This window comes from Eumetopias jubatus, unplaced genomic scaffold (genome assembly GCF_037043125.1).
Source record: "Eumetopias jubatus isolate StellerSeaLion01/CBP00866 unplaced genomic scaffold, mEumJub1_p1.0 scaffold_10, whole genome shotgun sequence".
Classification (NCBI taxonomy): Eukaryota; Metazoa; Chordata; class Mammalia; order Carnivora; family Otariidae; genus Eumetopias; species Eumetopias jubatus.
The window spans coordinates 124538444-124557818 of NW_028274816.1; the positions used below are offsets into that span (position 1 = coordinate 124538444).

A 19375-nucleotide genomic window follows, 5' to 3' on the forward strand; every position below is an offset into this window, starting at 1 on the left:
GCCACCCCCACCCCACCGCAGGGCGTGGGCGTGGGCGTGGCTGTGGCTGGGGAAAGCCGGGGGGTGAGGCTACTCAGGAGGCCGGGGAAGAGTCCCACGTGACCGAGAGGCGGGGTGTCAGCTCCCCGGCTGCGGCTTCTCAGGGGCGGGGCTGCTGCAGAGCATCTCCTAGCTGGAGCCGCGCTTTGTTCTTGCTGCCTTCTAGACCCGCCAGCGTCAGGGTCCATCCCTCGCTCCCCTCTCGCTCCTCCCGCCCACGCCCTGCATCTGGGCCCGCATCCCTTCACCCAAAAGCTCCGTCCCAGATCCTGCCCTCGCCCCTCCCCCAGACTTCGGGCCAGCGCCCTTGCCTGGTAGGTAGCCTCCTTCTATCCATCCCTCCCTCCTGCACCTTCTTTTTCCTGGACCCCTCTCCTGTCCCCGGTTCCCCGAGTGCCGGGTCGCTCCGCCCCTCCGGACCGGGGATGTCCCCCGCAGCCCCGCGCCCATGGTCCTGACGCTGCTCCTCTCCGCCTACAAGCTGTGCCGCTTCTTCACCATGTCGGGCCGACGGCCAGGCGGTGAGCGGCTAGCGGTGCCGGGGCCGGACGGGGGCGGCGGCGCGGGCCCATGGTGGACCGCGGGCGGCCGCGGGCCCCGCGAGGTGTCGCCCGGGGCAGGCTCCGAGGTGCAGGGTGCCCTGGAGCGCGCGCTGCCCGAGCTGCAGCAGGCGCTGTCGGCGCTGAAGCAGGCGGGGGGCGCGCGGGCCGTGGGCGCCGGCCTGGCGGAGGTCTTCCAGCTGGTGGAGGAGGCCTGGCTGCTTCCGGCCGTGGGCCGAGAGGTAGCCCAGGGTCTGTGCGACGCCATCCGCCTGGACGGCGGCCTCGACCTGCTGCTGCGACTGCTGCAGGCGCAGGAGCTGGAGACGCGCGTGCAGGCCGCCCGCCTGCTGGAGCAGATCCTGGTGGCTGAGAACCGGTGAGGGTGCTCCCGGGCTGAGGGGAGAGCGCGGGGTGCTGTGGGGCAGCAAGGGCGGTCCACGGCCCGGGTCTCTGGTGCGACTTTTCCCGCCTCGCCTCACCGCATCCCTGTACTACACCCCTGCTGGGGATCAGCGGGTCTATTTTACAAACGAGGAAAATGAGGCTTGGGAAAGTTTCATGCCTTGCCCGGAGTCACAACGCAGTGTGAACTGATGGTGCAGCCGGGATTCACTCCCAGGACTGTTGGGGTGAGGAATGGGACAGGAACAGGAAGAGCAGAGTGGTAAGACAGGAATTTGTCCCTGGTTCTCAGGATGGAGCTGGGATCCTGCTGCCAATGCCCCCTAAACCCACAGAGCTCCTCCCTACAGGCCCCGGGTGCCCTTCTAGGCTTCCTTCTCTGCCACTGAGAAAGGAAGAGAACACAATGCTCAGGAAACGGAGTAGGAGGAGGGGCAATGATTACAGAAGTGAGTACTGATCTGAGGGTTACTTGCCCCCTTTATTGCCACCCCCAATCCACCTCCCGCTTCCTCCTCCATTTTGGCCCACGTAACAGGCCAGACATGATCTCGTTCTGCGGCTGCTAATGGGGCACAGAAGGTTTTCTAGTGGGATGAAAGGGTGAGAGAAGAGGACACAGGTGAGGAGCCAGGCAGAGGCCAGAGTATGGGTTCTCTGTCCCTTCCCCGCGTAGGGCCAAGATGCAGTAGGGGGGGTCCAGCTGAGGTCTGGCTGCCCCTCTCTTGCCTGCCTCTTGGGATCTCCTCTGGAATATGAGGACTCTTGCACTCACTTCCTCTCCCCTCTGATGCCAGAGCAGACCAAACTGTCACTCAGTAGGCACATGCTGAATTCCCAGGCCCCTCAGATTTAGAAGGGTTTGGGAAGGGTCACTTTCAATTCATGCAGCTCTCATAAGTGTGATGGGCATGGGTTAAGGGTGCTTTCCTTACCATTTTCTTTCTTTCTTTTTTTCCCCCTTACCATTTAAAAAAATTAAACATACCCTTGTGGACGGTGGTAGTGATACAACTGTCAAAAATGCATGAATGAAGCAATTTAAGTTGGGGAGAGCAAGTTAGGGTCTGCTTACTCAGCAAGTCATTAATTTCCCGTTTAAGATCAATCATCAGTACATTTGGAGGGCTAGCAAACAGAGTGGGTGCTCCCTGTGGTGGGCACAGGGTGGCCGTACCTGGTAGCCTGGTATGTGGGGCGTGGCCGCTATAATCAGAACCCTTGGGGAAGCGGTGCCGCCAACACTCTAGAAAGAGGAGGGCTGCACTGATGTTTTTCAAGGTTGAAAATAAACAACACCTGGTTCAGAATTACTGCGGGAGGAGTCACACTCCGCATCGTCCCTGGTCTCAGGAAACCACGCACTAGTCCTGACAGCACTTCAGGACCAAGGACAGAGTCCAGCAAGTCCCGTCGCCGTCAAAATTTTTCCCAAAGAAAGGCAGAATCTCGTCACCCTTTAGACTGCTCTGGGCGGAGGCTGGAAAGGAGGGAAGGGAGGTGATACACTGAGAACCTGCGTTTTTGAAATCTTGCCCTTCTTTCATCAACCAAACTCCTCCTCTTAAAGAGAGTTCCTCAATCAGTGCACCCACTCCTTTTCTCATTCCCGTCTTCCCAGCGTGCTACTACACCCACTGCCCAGGAGCCTAGATCACAGCGTCCCTCACCCCCAAATGCCAAGAGAAGTCCAACAGGGTAGGACCCTCTGAACTTGCTCCCATGACACCAGTGTGAGGGCCCCATGTGACTGCTAGCCTTTGAAATTTATGGCCCAGCCCCATCAGGAGACCATAATTAGGTTAAATGGTTTAACTCAGGTTAAATGGCTTTCCCAAAAATACACAGTGAATAAGTGGTGGAGACATGTTTAAAAAATAAAACAAAACAGGGGCACCTCGGTGGCTCAGATGGATAAGCGTCTGCCTTCAGCTCGGGTAATGATCCCGGGGTCCTGGGATCAAGCCCCGCGTCGGGCTCCCTGCTCCGCAGGAGGCCTGCTTCTCCCTCTCCCATTCCCCCTGCTTGCGTTCCCTCTCTCGCTGTGTCTCTCTCTGTTAAATAAGTAAATAAAATCTTTAAAAAATAAAACAGAAAGCTATGGCATATAAATTCAAAAAGGGCAAAGGTACAAAACAGTCACACACTTAAGAATTTTTCTTTCTACCCAGACCCCCTCCCTGGACGAAAACCAACAAAACAATTTTCTTGCTTGCACAGTATGTCCTTCCAGAGAAATTCTAGGCATACAAGGATTTATGCATATATGTATATTATATATACATGCTTGTATGTCTATGTGTATGATTTCCTCCCTCCTTTGGAGCTGGGATTTGAACCCAGACCCATAGCCTCTCAGGCTGCAGAGGTTGGGAGCTGAGTATATAGTTCTCACAACAAGGACATAGTTCAAGTTCTGTGAAGGTGCCAAGTGCATAGGGAAAGGGGAGAGCTGGGGGGTCAGCAGACTCAAAAAAGTCCTCTTGTTTTTTTTTTTTAAGATTTTATTTATTTATTTGACAGTGAGAGAGAGAGAACAAGCAGGGGAAGTGGCAGGCAGAGGGAGAGGGAAAACAGGCTTCCCGCTGAGCAGGGAGCCTGACCCGGGGCTCGATCCCAGGACTCTGGGATCACGAACTGAGCTGAAGGCAGACACAACCGACTGAGCCATCCAGACACCCCGAAAATAAAGTCCTCTTAAAAAATTTATTTTTTATTTCTTTTTTAATTTAATTAATTTATTTATTTATTTATTTATTTGAGAGCGCGAGAATGAAAGACAGAGAGAGAGCACATGAGAGGGGGGAGGGTGAGAGGGAGAAGCAGACTCCCTGCTGAGCAGGGAGCCTGATGCGGGACTCGATCCCGGGACTCCAGGATCATGACCTGAGCTGAAGGCAGTCGCTTAACCAACTGAGCCACCCAGGCGCCCCTCTTAAAAAAATTTAAAAACGGGGCGCCTGGATGGCTCAGTAGGTTAGACGTCTGCCTTCTGCTCCGGTCATGATCCCAGGGTCCCGGGATCGAGCCCCGGGTCAGGCTCCCTGCTCAGCAGGGAGTCTGCTTCTCCCTCGTTCTCTCTTTCAAATAAGTAAAAAATAAAAATTTAAAAATTTAAAAAACAAAACAAAGCAAAAAAAGAATAAAGTGCTCTCTGAATTGATATTCCTGAGCAAGGCCTTCCCTTCACTGGTCCTCAGGAAATGAGAGTGTTGGATTAGATTATTGCTTAAACACATCCTGGTTCTGATATTATCAGTTTATGTAGTCAGACTCTTCTGGAAGCAAAAGTATAGATGAAGAATCTTGACCTTTGAAGACAGACAGATGCAGGTTCAGACCCCAGCTATGCCTCTCACCAGCTGTGTAACTCTGAGCATGTCATGTAAACTCTCTGAACTTTGGCTTTCTCTTTGGTAAAAGGAACAAGTGAATGATTAGAACCCACCTATTCTTTTGGACTTCTGGGCAAGCTCAGTGATCAACTCAGCCAAATTGTTGTGCCATGTTATGGGCTCAGCTGGGACCTGCAGTGGACACAAAGTCACAAGTGTCACTGTGATGCTCACTGGGCAGGGACGCTGAGCCTCTAAGTCTTTGGGGGTAATGTCAGTTGTGGAGGACATCATTTGTGGAGGTCAGGAAGACACAAAACTTTCACCTCTGCCTAGAGTGTGGCAACTTTTCTGCCTGCCCTGCTGGCATCCAGGCTCCCTCCCTTGGACCTTTCCTCCCTAGAGCAGACAGAATGTTTCCTAAAACCCATGTAAGGGCAGGTCTCTCCCCTTCCTAAAGCCTTTCAGTGGCTCTCCATTTGCCACCACGATAAAGTACAAATGCCTGGAGGGGGCTCAGAAGGCCCCCAGGACCCTTTCCCTTCTCTCCTCTTGAACCTTCCACCTCAGCCACTAGAAATGGCTTCACTTCAGCATGGCTGAGGTGGGGGCAAGTCCGCAAGAGCACCAGCTCTCAGATACCTCCAAGCCTTTGCATGCATCTGCGCCTAGAATACCATCTCCACAATCCCCCTTCTCCTCTTCATGAATGTCCCATCTTCTTTCCAAATCAATGCCCTAGGCACCCATCCAATATATTTAATGTGTGTCTTTATATCTGCATCCTGGTAAAATCTTTATTCTTGTTTTGTGTGCATGTATTTTTAATTTACACAAATGGTGCTGTGTTATATAGCACATTCCGGTCCATACCTTCACCCACTCCGTATTGTTTTTAAGAGCCTTCATGTGCTATGGTATCATCTGTTCAGTCCCTTGTAACTGCTCCATAGTCTTCCAGAGCGGGCACCTGCCCATGTTACCTCTCCACTCTCCCAAGCTCGACACCCAGACCGCCGCCATCTTCCCTCACCACAAACGACCCTGCAGTGAACAGCCTTTTCCACATTCCTTTGTGGATCTGTGACAATTTCTTTGGGATTTAACTCAAAAGCCTCAATTTCTGGCTCATAGGGTGCATATCTCTTTAACTTCACCCACCCATCCCAGCCTGCTTTCCAAATTGACTGCCTCAGCACGCACCTCTAGCTTCCGGGTGTTCATGGCCCCACACCCCGCCAACCTTCTCTGTTACCCAGCTTCTGCTTTTTGCCTATCCAATAAGTGTAAAGTGATAGCTGATTTAATTTTCACTTCACTGATTACTAATGAATTAGAGCATCTCTTTATTTGCTTGTTAACATTTTGGATATTCTCTTTTGTAAGTTGCCATTTATATCCTTCGCCATTCCCTATTGAATTTGCTACCTTTTTTTTGTTGACTTGACTATATATTCTATTTATGAATCCTTGTTGCTTTTATATTTTTCATTGTTGGTTTTAAACATTGTAAATATCTCTGGCCTTCTTTCTCTTCCTCAAACATGCCAAGCTCACCAGCCCTCAGGGCTTTTGTCCTTGCTAAGGTTCTGCCTGTAATGCTCTTCTCCCAGATACTTGCAGGCAGGAGTCTCTGGATATCGTACTCTAAAATGTCATCTCCTCCTCCGCCCAAACAGTGCCCATTACATCACCTGTGTTTGCTAGCATTGTGGCCTGTTCACTCATTGTTCACGTGCTTATTGTTTGTCTCCATATTAGCTGTGTATAAGTTCCAGGCACTCTTAGTCACTGTTCAGCTTCAGTCCCTAGCACAGTGCCTGGCACACAGTAGTTCCTCAATAAACATCTGTCAAGTGAATGAATAAATACACTCCAGTCACACTGGGTGGAGTGAAGAGAGGTTTGAGGGCAAGGCTAAGAGGGGTGTACTTCGAGTGATGCTTCAAATGATGATAAGAAGTTAACATTTAGTGAGTCTTCCCTATGTGCCAGGCACTGTGGAAAGCACTTTACTACCTTCCTTCTCATAATGACCCTTGGAGTTGGTATTTTTTTATTTAGAGGTGAGGAACTGAGGTAGAAAGATAAAGGAAGGCACTCAAGGTCCCACAGCTTTCTAGGGAAAAAAAAAAAAAAAACAGCTCCCAGGGGATCGTCTCCAGAGTTAGGGTTCTTTTTTTTTTTTTTTAAGATTTTATTTATTTGACAGAGAGAGACACAGCGAGAGAGGGAACACAAGCAGGGGGAGTGGGAGAGGGAGAAGCAGGCTTCCCACGGAGCGGGGAGCCCGACATGGGGCTCGATCCCAGGACCCTAGGATCACGACCTGACCCAAAGGCAGACGCTTAATGACTGAGCCACCCAAGCGCCCCCAGAGTTAGGGTTCTTTTTTTTTTTTAAGATTTTATTTATTTATTTGAGAGAGAGAGAGAATGAGAGAGAGAGAGCACGAGAGAGAGAGAGCACGAGAGAGAGAGAGCACGAGAGAGAAGAGGGTCAGAGGGAGAAGCAGACTCCCTGCTGAGCAGGGAGCCCGATGCGGGACTCGATCCCGGGACTCCAGGATCATGACCTGAGCCGAAGGCAGTCGCTTAACCAACTGAGCCACCCAGGCGCCCCAGAGTTAGGGTTCTTAACCACGACACACACTGCGGGGAAGGAGGCAGAGGTAAGGGAGGAAATGGGTGTGGCCAGGATGGAGCACCCTTAAAATTCCTTCCAGGGCAGGAGGTGGAAGCGGGAGGCAGGTAGGATAATGCTCTCCCTCATGTCCTATATGACACTAGTGACGCCAGAGAGGTGTAAGTGACCACGGCGTGGCCAACCTCCCCGGGGGCACCGCCATTCCATCGTCTCTGTCCCACTTTCTTTCGGCAGGGACCGCGTGGCGCGCATCGGTTTGGGCGTGATACTGAACTTGGCAAAAGAGCGGGAGCCGGTGGAGCTGGCGCGGAGCGTGGCCGGCATCTTGGAGCACATGTTCAAGCACTCGGAGGAGACGTGCCAGCGGCTGGTGGCGGCCGGTGGCCTGGACGCCGTGCTGTACTGGTGCCGCCGCACGGACCCGGCGCTGCTCCGCCACTGCGCGCTGGCGCTGGGCAACTGCGCGCTGCACGGGGGCCAGGCGGCGCAGCGGCGCATGGTGGAGAAGCGCGCCGCCGAGTGGCTCTTCCCGCTCGCCTTCTCCAAAGAGGACGAGCTGCTGCGGCTGCACGCCTGCCTCGCGGTGGCGGTGTTGGCAACCAACAAGGAGGTGGAGCGCGAGGTGGAGCGCTCCGGCACGCTGGCGCTCGTGGAGCCGCTCGTAGCCTCGCTGGACCCCAGCCGCTTCGCCCGCTGCCTGGTGGATGCCAGTGACACAAGCCAGGGCCGCGGGCCCGACGACCTGCAGCGCCTCGTGCCACTACTCGACTCGTCGCGCTTGGAGGCGCAGTGCATCGGGGCTTTCTATCTGTGTGCCGAGGCTGCCATCAAGAGCCTGCAGGGCAAGACCAAGGTGGGTGTGGGGTGAGGGAGGGGGCAGGGGTTAGAGAGCGTCTGGGAAGGCTTCCCGGAGGAAGTGACATTCAACTGGGACTTGAAGTACACATAAGAGTTAAGTAAAGCAAGAAGGATGAGAGACCAGTCATTGGCCTTGAAGGCGAGACCAAGGGTTTTAAGCGGGCAACATGTGCTTTACAAAGATTACCCTGGCTGCAGCGTGGAGATGGAATTGGCTAGGGTGAGGCTGGAGGCAAGGGGGCCAGATAGGAGGCCATGACAGGGGGACAGTTGGGAAGGGGGGCTGGAGCATGGCAGCAGAGGCAGCAAAAAGTAGACAGATCCCAGAGGTGCTGAAGAGATAGAATTAGGAATTGGTGGCTGGTTGGGTGAAGGAGAGGGAAGAGTTGAGGGTGACTCCTGGCTTTGGACACAGGCAACCCCATGGGTGCTGGCACCTGGTACTGAAATAAGGTTAACTGGTGAGAGGTTGCAGTGGGGGCGGGGAAGAAAGTGAGTTCACTGGGACAGGTTGAGCTTGGGGTGCATGAACAGTGACCAGTTGGGGCACCCCAGTGGGCCATTTCATCATGTGGGTCTGGACTGCAGGAAGGAGATGGAGTGCAGAGACAGAGGCTTGGGGGGGGGTGGCAAGACGTCAGTGTGTTGACCAGATAACTCCCACCTGCGTCCCAAGAGGTCCTCATGACCAGGGCCTGATCTGAAGCTTTTGCCTTCGGCTTTAACTTGCTGTGTGACCTTGGCTAGCTGGCTTCCCCTCTCTGGGCCTCTATATGCTTCCTTTTTAGCCTCTGGAAAATTGAAGAAGCAGGCCACAGCAGCAGTTCTTACCCTGCATGTGGACCTAGTAATAGTTAAATGATCAAAAGTTTGTGGGTTTTGTTTTATATATTACAGAATCAAGATTATCCCTATAACACCCCTCTCCCTCCTTTGCATTCCTCTGGGGGTCTGGGAGTTGGCAACAGCTGGGACACAGGGAGTGGTGGGCACCAAATGGACCACCCTGGCTGCACCACAGCTGTCAGCTGGGCTGCTGAGAGGAGAGTGTCTCACAGATGATTGTCACCTATTGTATGTGTACCCACAGATTAAAAAGAGACTGTTGGGTTAGGGGATCTCTAAGGCCTCTTCCAAGGTCTAATGTCCTAGGAGCTTCTGATTTTCCTCCTCGGTGCCCCAGAGTTGGGCCATGGGGGGACTGGCTTTATAAATCAGGTCATTCTGCTTTGGGAGAAAGGACTTGAAAGGAAGTAGGGAGTGAGGACAGTGTCTGGGCAGTAGCCATGACCACCAGCTGTGCCATCCCTTTTCCAACAAGACCAAGTGAATGCAGTTCAGGAAAGAGACAGTCAGCCCCCACTCTGTACCCTGCAGTGTGCCAGGTACAGGACTCCAAAGGTGACTAAAACATGACCTCAGCTTATCGTTTAGTGGATGCTGCATTATCAACTAACAACAGTGGCATTTAGAGTACAGGCCTAATTGGAGGGAGGGGCCAAGCTGTGGGTAAATCAAAGCAGGCTGCATGGAGGATTTGGATTCCACTGGACGACCCAGGATTTCCACAAGCAGGCTGGAAGAACTAAAGGTCTGGGAACACCATGACTGAGCCCAGAGTTAGGAGAGTCTTAGTGGGTGGGTGTCAGCCAAGTGTGGGTTGGAGAAAGGGGAGGTGAGCTGAGAATGGTGGACAGGGGCTGCACTGTGCCAGGGCGAGACCTCAGACTTCATCCCAGGGAGATGGAAGCTGCTAGAGGGAAGACATGAGGGCAAGAGTGGAGAGAGTTTCAGGAGGAGGAATTCACAGAACCTGGTGATATATTGATGAAGGCAGGGCTAGGGCAGACGATGGGAGTTTAAGCGCTGAGAAGAGGCGAGGGGAGGGACTGGGCCGATTGGGGTTGGCTGGTGAACCGGGGGACCCAAGACACCCTCTCCCCACCCCTCCCTAGGTATTCAGCGACATCGGAGCCATTCAGAGCCTGAAACGCTTGGTTTCCTACTCCACCAATGGCACCACGTCGGCGCTGGCCAAACGCGCGCTGCGCCTGCTGGGCGAGGAGGTGCCGCGGCCCATCCTGCCCTGCGTGGCCAGCTGGAAGGAGGCCGAGGTCCAGACATGGCTACAGCAGATCGGCTTCTCCCATTACTGCGAGAGCTTCCGGGTAGAGCAGCGCATGCCCGGGGCGCGCGGCCGCTAGGGGCGCCCCGAACAATGCAACAGCGCCCCCTCGCGGCCAGCACGCCCGCGGCGCCAGGGGTGATTTCGGGTGTGGGAGTCTCTACTCAACCACTTCTGGGGCCACTCGTCTCTAATCTGGGTCCCATCGCCGTCTCCAGTTCCCTGTCCTTACATCTTATGTTTGGGGTCCAACGGCTGAGAAGGAGAGCCCTTCCTTACATCTGACCCTTCCCCCAGGAGCAGCAGGTAGATGGCGACCTGCTTCTGCGGCTCACGGAGGAGGAGCTCCAGACCGACCTGGGCATGAACTCCGGCATCACCCGCAAAAGGTACGGAGCCTCCTGCCCGCCGGTCCTCGCCCTCTGCCACTAGCCAGTCCCACTCAGGACCTCAGCGTCCTCTTCTCCCCGGGCTGCAGATTCTTTAGGGAGCTCACGGAGCTTAAGACCTTCGCCAACTACGCTACGTGCGACCGCAGCAACCTGGCTGACTGGCTGGGCAGCCTGGACCCGCGCTTCCGCCAGTATACGTACGGCCTGGTCAGCTGCGGCCTGGACCGCTCCCTGCTGCACCGCGTGTCGGAGCAGCAGCTCCTGGAGGACTGCGGCATCCGCCTGGGCGTGCACCGCGCCCGCATCCTCACGGCCGCCAGAGGTCAGCCCGCCCACCTGGGACCCCACCCCTGTCCTAGCCCCCAGCCCTGGGGGGCGAGGGGAGACAAGTGGTGGGGCCTCTGAGCCTCCCTGAGGGTGGATTGAGCACAGATGCTGTGCCAGACTGGATTCTGAGGATGCAAAGAAGTTCCCCGTGTGAGCTGAGCAGGAGGGTGGAAGTAAGGCAGGTAGGTGACCACAGCAGGATGCACGCCCAGGATTCCAGTGGGAGCTGAGAGGAAGCGCTGCCTACCCTGTCCACCGAGGTCTAGGCATTTTACAGGACGCCTGACCAGGTCTTGAAGGATGTACTGGGGAGGAGGGTGCAGCAAGAAGAACAGCCCAGGCAGAGGGAGCTGTATATGCAGATGTCGAGGCTAGACAGCAAGGAGGGTGCCTGCTGGGGATGGGGGATAGGGGTGGGCAGACGGGGGCTTATGCGATTAGCCAACAGCTTACAAAGTGTGGATCTGGAGGTGCTGTAGGGTTGTCACTAGGAAGGCAGGGGCCCGGGGAGGATTTGGGATGTGTTGGGTTTACAGTGTCTGTGGGCAGCTGCCCGTGCAGGTCTGGGGCTCCGGAGAGAGGGCAGTGCTGGAAGTGCAGATCTGGGTGCCTAAAACACAGTGCCTGCCTCCTGAGAGGGACTCGCCAATAGAGAACAGCCTCCCTTCCTGTAGGCCCAGCTCTCTATCTCAGTGACCCTCTTCTGGACAGGCCACCTGCCTGGGCCAGGCTGGGTGGGCAGGGGATGACGTACCCTATGGTGAGTGAAGGGGAAGGACTACCCTTACCAAGCTGTCCCCTTGTCTGCCTCAGAAATGCTACACTCCCCCCTGCCCTGCACTGGCGGCAAGCCCAGTGGGGACATCCCAGATGTCTTCATCAGCTACCGCCGGAACTCAGGCTCCCAGCTGGCCAGGTGAGAAGGGGTGGGCAGGCGGGCGGCCCAGGGCCTCCGGGCCGGGCCAGAGCAGTGACGTGGGACCTCTTCCCAGCCTCCTGAAGGTGCATCTGCAGCTGCACGGCTTCAGTGTCTTCATTGATGTGGAGAAGCTGGAAGCGGGCAAGTTCGAGGACAAGCTCATCCAGAGTGTCATGGGTGCCCGCAACTTTGTGCTGGTGCTGTCGGCCGGGGCCCTGGACAAGTGCATGCAGGACCATGAGTGCAAGGACTGGGTGCACAAGGTAGGTGCTGCCCTCCGTGGTCCCCGCACTGGCCTGTGGCCAGGGGTCAAGGTCGTCCTCCCTTTCCTTCTCATCTGTACTCCCCAGCAACCTCTGCGGCCCAGCTGTGAGGCAGGAGCACAGCTAGGACTGTAACTGGCCTTTAGCAAGTCGTTTAGGCTCTCTGGGCCTCAGTGTTCTCATTCAGAAAATGGGGATAACTTGCCTGTCATATTCACCTGTGGGATGGTCGTGAGAGTCAGAAAAGGAGGAAAACGCTTTGACAAATAACCTCAGTGTGGGAAGGGGGGCAAGAGAGCCTAGCGACAGGTGCAGTGAGATCATGAAGGGCACAAAGCTGTGAGTCTGAATCCCAGCTCTGACCTTGGGCAAGTTATGTAACCGCAACGAGCTTCATGTTTGCTACTGTAAAGTGGGAGAAGTATCGTCCCTAACTCCCTAGGATATTGTTATAAGAATTAAAAGAGCTAAAATCTGTCAAGTCCTTAGCAGAATTCCTAGTTCTATAGTAATTGCTCTATAATGGCAGTATTTATTCTTATAATTAGTATGAGTGTTTACCACTGTTTAATTAATGTCATCGTATCTTAAGTGTCTGGCACGCAGTAGAAACTTACTGAATACTTGCAGAATGGATGGATGGATGAAATGGGTCCATATCACATCTGCAGGTTATTAATTATTAATCAGTGAGGGATACAGCAGTCGTCTGAGATGGAACCCTTGTCCTGAAGCAGCTAAGGAAATAAGAGTTTGCCCAGACGTGGCTAGTTCATATATGGGTTGGTGTCACTGCTAAGCTATGTAGGTGAACCTCTTACTCACCAGAGGAGCATGGAGAAGGGGGAGAACATTAGGGCTGGAATAACCAGGGAAGGCTTCGTGGAGGAAGCAGGACTTGAGAAGAGTCTTAAGAATTTAGGTAAGTGGAAGAAAAGGCATCCCGGGCAGGGCAACTGCACGAGCAGAGGACAAAAGTGGGGCTGAGGAAGGTGCGTCACTGGTAATTGCTTACAGATGAAGAAGCTGAGGCTCAGAGACGAATACTTTTTCCCCTGGCTGGTGTAGAAATCCGAAAAGTTGGGCTCTGAACTCCATCGATCTGACTCCAAAGCCCATGCTCTTTCCCGGCACCTGACTGCCTTCCATGGCGCGGATCTGAGGTGGTGGGATAGGGCAGGATCGAGCTGACACCAGAAATGATTGTCTGCATCTCTTCCCAATTCCCTGTCCAGGGACATCATTTTGGTAGCTTGAAATCAGCCTTGGTGGGAGTATTGACACAAAGGAAACTGGTAAACACTATAAATCAGGGTTTTATTTGTTTGGTGGGTTGGGGTTTTTTGCCCCCAGAGATTTATTTGTTAAACATTTACCAGCAAACCACTGGGGCGCCTGGGTGGCACAGTCAGGTAAGCATCTGACTCTTGACTTTGGCTCAGGTCATGATCTCAGAGTCGTGAGATGGAGCCTCTTGCGTCGGGCTCCCTACTGGGCCTGGAGCCTGTTTAAGATTCTCTCCCCTCCTCTCCCTCTGCCCCTCCCCACTGGCTCTCTCCCTCTTTAAAAAAAAGCAAACAAGCGAAAAACTACAGAACCAGTTTGCAGGGTACCTAAAGGCTGGGAGAAGTCTTGTGTTTAAAGGACTGGGAAAAGGGATCCCACAAGGGCAGTGAGGCCAGGCCAGCAGTTGTAGGGAGAAGGCTCTGACACCAGAGTGCATCCAGACCCACTGTAGGGAAGAGGGTCAGGCCCTGGAAGCCATGTTTTAGGGGCTGAGTACTGGGCTCGGTTGGATGTTGGGCCAAAGAGACACCTGCAGGATCATGGTTGACGGCCCAGAGCAGGTGGCAGGCGGCCTTCTGGGATAAAGAGAGGAGTAGCTGAGCTCCATGCAAGATCAGACCTTGCTGTGTTCACTCTGTATCCCGGATGCCTACAAGCATGCGTGGTACAAAGCAGGCTCTTGACAAGTTTACGGAATACTTGAACCAGTGACCAAACAGAGGAAGCTGGTATAACTGGGAAGGCCATACATGTCCACCAGGTTCACCAGGCCAGAACACTCGACTTAAATCCAAGTTTTCATTCTTAACCTGCTGGATGACCTTGAACAAGCCATTCTTCGTCTCTTGGCCAGATGCTGAGTCTGTGCAATGAGCAGTGTGTGGTCTTTGGGTCTGTGTAATTCTGGATAAAACAAATGTCTAAAGGCTCTCAAATTTGTGCAGGAAAAATAAATAAATAAATTTGTGCAGGGTCAGAATTCATATAAGTTCTCAGCAGAGAGGCAGAGGGCTTGGCTAAAAGAAGCCTGGGCTTGGAATCTAAAAGCTTGATTCAGAAGCCTGGCCCCTCTTGGGCTGAGCATTTGTGTGACTTGGGGGCAAGTCCCTTCCCCTCTCTGGGCTTCCTTCTTCTCATTCATAAAATGAGAAGTTCCCCAAAAGCAATCAGTGTTGGAGTTGTGTGGATTCTTTCCCCAGGAAGGCTCTGCTCCCCAGGCGTGCTTGACATCCATCCAGAGGGAGGAGGGGTGGCAGGAGCCTCCACCTTGGACCAGTCCCAAAGGCTCCATCAGCCTTCATTGGTTGTTGTTAGTGCTTCATTGCCTCTGGTTTTAAAACTCCTTTCCCCGAAGCCACATTTGGCAGGTAATCAGTATAGAAAACCACAAGTGAACTGCACTCAAGAATTCCCAATCCCTGAGGTTCCCCCTTGAAAGGGAAAAAACATTCAATAAGCACTTACCAGAGCACCCATTAATAGTAAGTAATATCCTCAGAACCACCTTGTGAGGGAGGCTTAGTATCTTTCTTTACAGAGGAGGAAATCATAACCCCTGTGACTGATTAAGCACACACTACATGCTGGGCGCTGCTTTAACCACTTGCCACGGGATATGGCAGGTATCCCCCAACAGAAGAGAAAACAGAGGCTTTGAGGGCCCGTTGGTTGCCTGAGACCACAAAGCCTGTGTCAGAGATTCGATGTGAACCCCAATCTCATGATTCCAGAGTGCAGCCCCTAATGGCTATGCTGTGTTGTCTCTCCCATTCATTCATTCATTCATTCATTCCAACCATCCAGCCATCCAATTAAGTATTTGGCAAAGGCTATGGACAAGGCTTTGTGAAAGATGCTGAGATGCAAGGTGGATAAAAACCAGACATGAGGGGCACCTGAGTGCGTCTCAGTCATTAAGTCATTAAGCGTCTGCCTTCGGCTCAGGTCATGATCCCAGGGTCCTGGGATCGAGCCCCGCATGGGGCTCCCTGCTCAGCGGGAAGTCTGCTTCTCCCTCTCCCACTCCCCCTGCTTGTGTTCCCTCTCTCGCTGTGTCTCTCTCTGTCAAATAAATAAATAAAATCTTAAAAAAAAAAAACAACCAGACATGATCGCTGTCTTTATGTCTGGTGGGGAAGACAGATATTAAGTAAATTACTCATTAAGTGTGCAACTGTAGCATGTGCTAAAGAGCCCATGAGAGCCTACAAGAGGGAGATCGTGCCTAGTCAGAGAAGGGAGTGGAGACTTCCCTGGGAAAGTATGGATTGAGCTCAGATCAGAAAAAACGAGTAGGCATTAGGTGAAGGGGCAGGGAAAAGCATGTGCACAGGCCCTGTGCAGGGAGGGAGGATAGCAAATCTAAGGGGCTGCAGGGTCTGTGTGGCTGGGAGAACGGTGCAGGGTGGAGTCTGGGAAGGGAGCTGTGGCCAACCACACAGAGCCTTCAGACCACAGTAAGGAGTCTGAATTTTATTCTGAGAGCCATGTAAAGTCTTGAAGATTTTTAAGTAAGGGGTGACATGATCAGATTCGCATTTTGCAAAGAGCAGCCCGGTGAAGGGGCAACGTAGAGAACAAGTTAGTGGGGGCAAGAGTGGATGGGGAGAGACGCGGTGGGGGACAAAGATGGGGGGTTGGAGCAGCATGGCGGTGGGTGGAGGAAGAGACAAAGTGGGTGGGTCTGAGAAATAAGGTGTACTGCTGGCGGGGCCGGTGATGGGTCAGTTCGGGTGCAAAGGGTGATGTTTTTCTTCTGACACCAAGTTGTGTGGGTTTTTGCCAACACCGACAGCCAGTTCTCCAATTTGCCAACACCAACTGGGTGTCCCACAGTTCAATTCAGTTCTTTAAATTTTTTTTAGATTTACTTATTTGAGAGAGAGTGGGAGACCGCATTGTGTGCCTGCGAATGTGAGGGCGGGGCAGAGGGAGAAGCAGATTCCTCCCAGCTGAGGGCAGATCCGACATGGGGCTCGATCTCAAGACCCTGAGATCATGACCCGAGCTGAAACCAAGAGTCTGACGCTTAACCAGCAGAGCCATCCAGATGCCCCCAGTCCAGTTCTGATACTGACTTACCCAGAGCAAGCGTCAGACTCCAGAGGGTTAAAGGCTCAGTCCCACGTGTCCGTGCTCGCTTCAGATGCCTGAGAGTCCTGGCTTCCCAGGTTAACCGCACTTGTCTGATTTGGCTAGCAATTCAGGAGTTCCCATGACACACACATCCCTCCCCCAGCCAGTTCAATAATTTGCTAGAATGACATGCAGTACTGAGAAAGCACTTAACTATTACTGGTTCATTGTAGAGGCTATAGCTCAGGCACGTTGGAGTGTAAGCCATGCACAGGGCAAAGGTTTGGGGTGTGGGGCACAGGCAGGGAGGCACAGAGCTCCCATGCCCTCTGCAGGCCACCCTCCCAACACCTAGATATGTTCCCACCCCATCCTTGGGGGACTTGATGGTGGTTTCATTATGGAGGCATGATGAAGTCATTGGCCACTGGTGAGTGAACTGAATCTCCGGCCCCTCTCCCCTCCTGGGAGGTGTGCGTCTGTGAATGTATGTGGGATACTTAAAATTTCCAACCTTTTCCTCATAGCTTGGTCTTCCTGGCAAGCAGCCCCCATCCAGAAGCTACCTGGGCACCCGCATCCCCGACCTCCACCCATCTGGGGATTCCCAGTGTTTTAGGAGCTCTATGCCAAGGACCTGGGGCAAAAACCAAATATTTGATTTTTATTAAAAAAAAAAAAAAAACAAGGGGTGAGGGAGAAGTCAAAGTGGACTTCAGCACCAGCACCCCTCCCGGCGCCTACCTGGCCCCAGGGTCCCTAGATGGGGACCCAGGTCTCTTCCTCCTCCCCTCGTTTCTTTCTGTAGGAGATTGTGACTGCTTTGAGCTGCAGCAAGAACATTGTGCCGGTCATCGATGGCTTCGAGTGGCCAGAGCCCCAGGACCTGCCTGAGGACATGCAGGCTGTGCTCTCCTTCAATGGCATCAAGTGAGGAGAGGGGGGCGGGTGCGCAGCCCCCAGCCAGCAGCTCCCCCTGCGCGGCCCCCTGACCCACCAGCCCCTGTGCCCACAGGTGGTCCCACGAGTACCAGGAGGCCACGATTGAGAAGATCATCCGCTTCCTGCAGGGCCGCTCCTCTCGGGACTCATCTGCAGGCTCTGACACCAGTTTGGAGGGGGCCGCACCCATGGGCCCAACTTAACCAGTCCTTAGTTCCCAGGCCCTGCTGCGACCCCCATTTCCATCATCCCTCCCGAAAGAGCAGCTCCTCAAACTGGCCTCTCTCGGCTGCAACCGCCCGGGGCCCTTCTCTGGAAATGGCTGTCGCTCTGCCCCCTCCCTCACGGTCCATCTCAAACCCAGCCTCCTTGGTGTCTAGAAATGGAAGGGAAGCCAGGCACTGGGGGTGCTCAGGGCCAGACCCCCCCACCCCGCCGCCAGCCCTGCCACCAGGCTCTCTATCTCAGGTGTGGGAGAGACTCTGGAGATTGAGGGTTTGCCGCATACGACATTCCCTCCTGCCCAGACAGCAGCCAGGCAGCCTCCCTCTGACAGGAGTTCGGGCAATGCCCACCCCTCGGGGCTAAGCAAGGGCCTGGGCCCAGCAGCCAGCCGGAGATGGGGGTCCGGTGATGGCTTTCCACCTAGATCGTGCCTGGCTTCTGGCCTTACCGCTTCCTGCCACCCTGTGGCCTTGACCTGTAACCACTGTGTCCTTAGCTGGCCTGATCCCCAGTCTTCCTGAGGTGCAGTCCTCTTGGCCACACCCGGGGTCAGGGTCACCCTCACTCTGGCTGGCCTGCAGCTGCTCTCCTCGGTGCAAGGGAGCCGCCTCCTGGGGCCTGGGCCTGCTCAACAGGCAGCTCACCACCCTCCACATGCCTTGTTGCTGTGCCTCAGTTCCCACTGGCCTGGATCAGCTGGCTTCCCCAGCCCCTCCCCACCCACTTGCTCAGGGGGCGGCCAGGGGAGGCAGCCCCCTGTGTCAGCAGCAGTCAGCTGGACAGAGCCTGCAGCAACACGGGAAGAGGCAGGATCCTGAAGAAGGGTGAGGGGTGCGTTGGAATCACCGGGGAATTTTGCTAAAAACTGCGTTCGGGAGACCTGGGCAGGACCTGGGTTTCTGCATTTCTCACAAATTCCCAGGTGAGTGGATGCGGATGGTCAAGGAATGGTACTTTAGTGAGGCTCTAAAACACAATCCCTCCCAAATCTTTGCCTTCCCCCCGCCCCCCACACCACTCCACATTTCCTGCAATCACCTGAGCAACCCCACCCCGTATAATCTCCCTTGTACGGAGAAGGAACTGAATGACATGCCATTTCCCAAATCAGCGTGGCCGCCCCGGGATCCAGACCTGGCCTCCCGGTGCTCAGTCCACTGCCTGTCCAGAAAAATCATCCTGGAGGCTGTGCCCTGGGCAGGGCTGTTGCTCTACCTGGCTGGCTTCTCACCAAAAAAGGCTGGCCCAAGAGCTGTACAGAAATAAACGAGCAGGAATGTCCCTCTGCTCCTTTCTCCACTCGGGTAAGAGAGCAGGGAAGTATCCTCCCTCCTGTAAACCCAGGCTTCAGCTAATGGGGTCAACTGGAGCCTGCCCTGCTTTTTCCCTTCTGGGGACAGTGGCCTGGCACCTCAGGCTGGCTCAGCTTCCAGAGTCACCTCCCACAGGTGCTGGCCAGGTCACTCGTAGCTCTTGAGCCCATGAGGGAGGCAGGGCATCGACAGTAACACTACAGTGGGATGAGTACCGTCCAGGGAAAGTGTTCTGTCTTTTGGTCCCCACTCAGTCCCCCTCCCTCCTGAGGTGCCCGGAGGGCAGTATTCAGGGAGGCTGCCAGGCCGGTTCTTCTGTTCCTACACCCTCTACTGCTGCCCCTTCATGTCTCTGGGGAATCGGAGCCCAGCCTCCAACCCCGAGGGGATGATTCCCCGACCCCCCCACCCACAGCCAGGCTTGGCCCCACAGGACTGGTCCTGAACCGGGGCTGAGAAACAGCCTTTCCCCCAGAGCCTGTTCTGAGGCAGGCCTGCGGGGTCAGGAGTTTCGGCCTGGCTGGGCTTCAGTTGCTCCCCCAGGTGGGTGCTCAATCAGCTAAGTCCCTACCCACCTCACCCCCAGCCGTCCCCAGGGACTAAGGACTGCTCAGGGACACCCAGAGGTCAGGAAGTCCAGCTCCAACTCCTTCATTCTTCTCCCCTGCCCAGGAAGAGAGGCATC

The 19375-nt window shown here is 54.4% G+C and overlaps 1 protein-coding gene across 1 annotated transcript; it reads left to right on the forward strand.

Annotated features, from left to right (window-relative positions):
- Nucleotides 1–162: 162 nt before the first annotated feature.
- SARM1 (sterile alpha and TIR motif containing 1) lies at nucleotides 163–19094 on the forward strand. Its single transcript, XM_028109152.2, has 9 exons — nucleotides 163–957; nucleotides 7199–7817; nucleotides 9778–9990; nucleotides 10245–10336; nucleotides 10426–10661; nucleotides 11480–11582; nucleotides 11659–11848; nucleotides 17019–17140; nucleotides 17226–19094. Exons 1-9 carry the CDS (start codon nucleotides 488–490, stop codon nucleotides 17353–17355), a joined length of 2175 nt encoding a protein of 724 aa, XP_027964953.1. The 5' UTR covers nucleotides 163–487; the 3' UTR covers nucleotides 17356–19094.
- The last annotated feature ends 281 nt before the right edge of the window (nucleotides 19095–19375 follow it).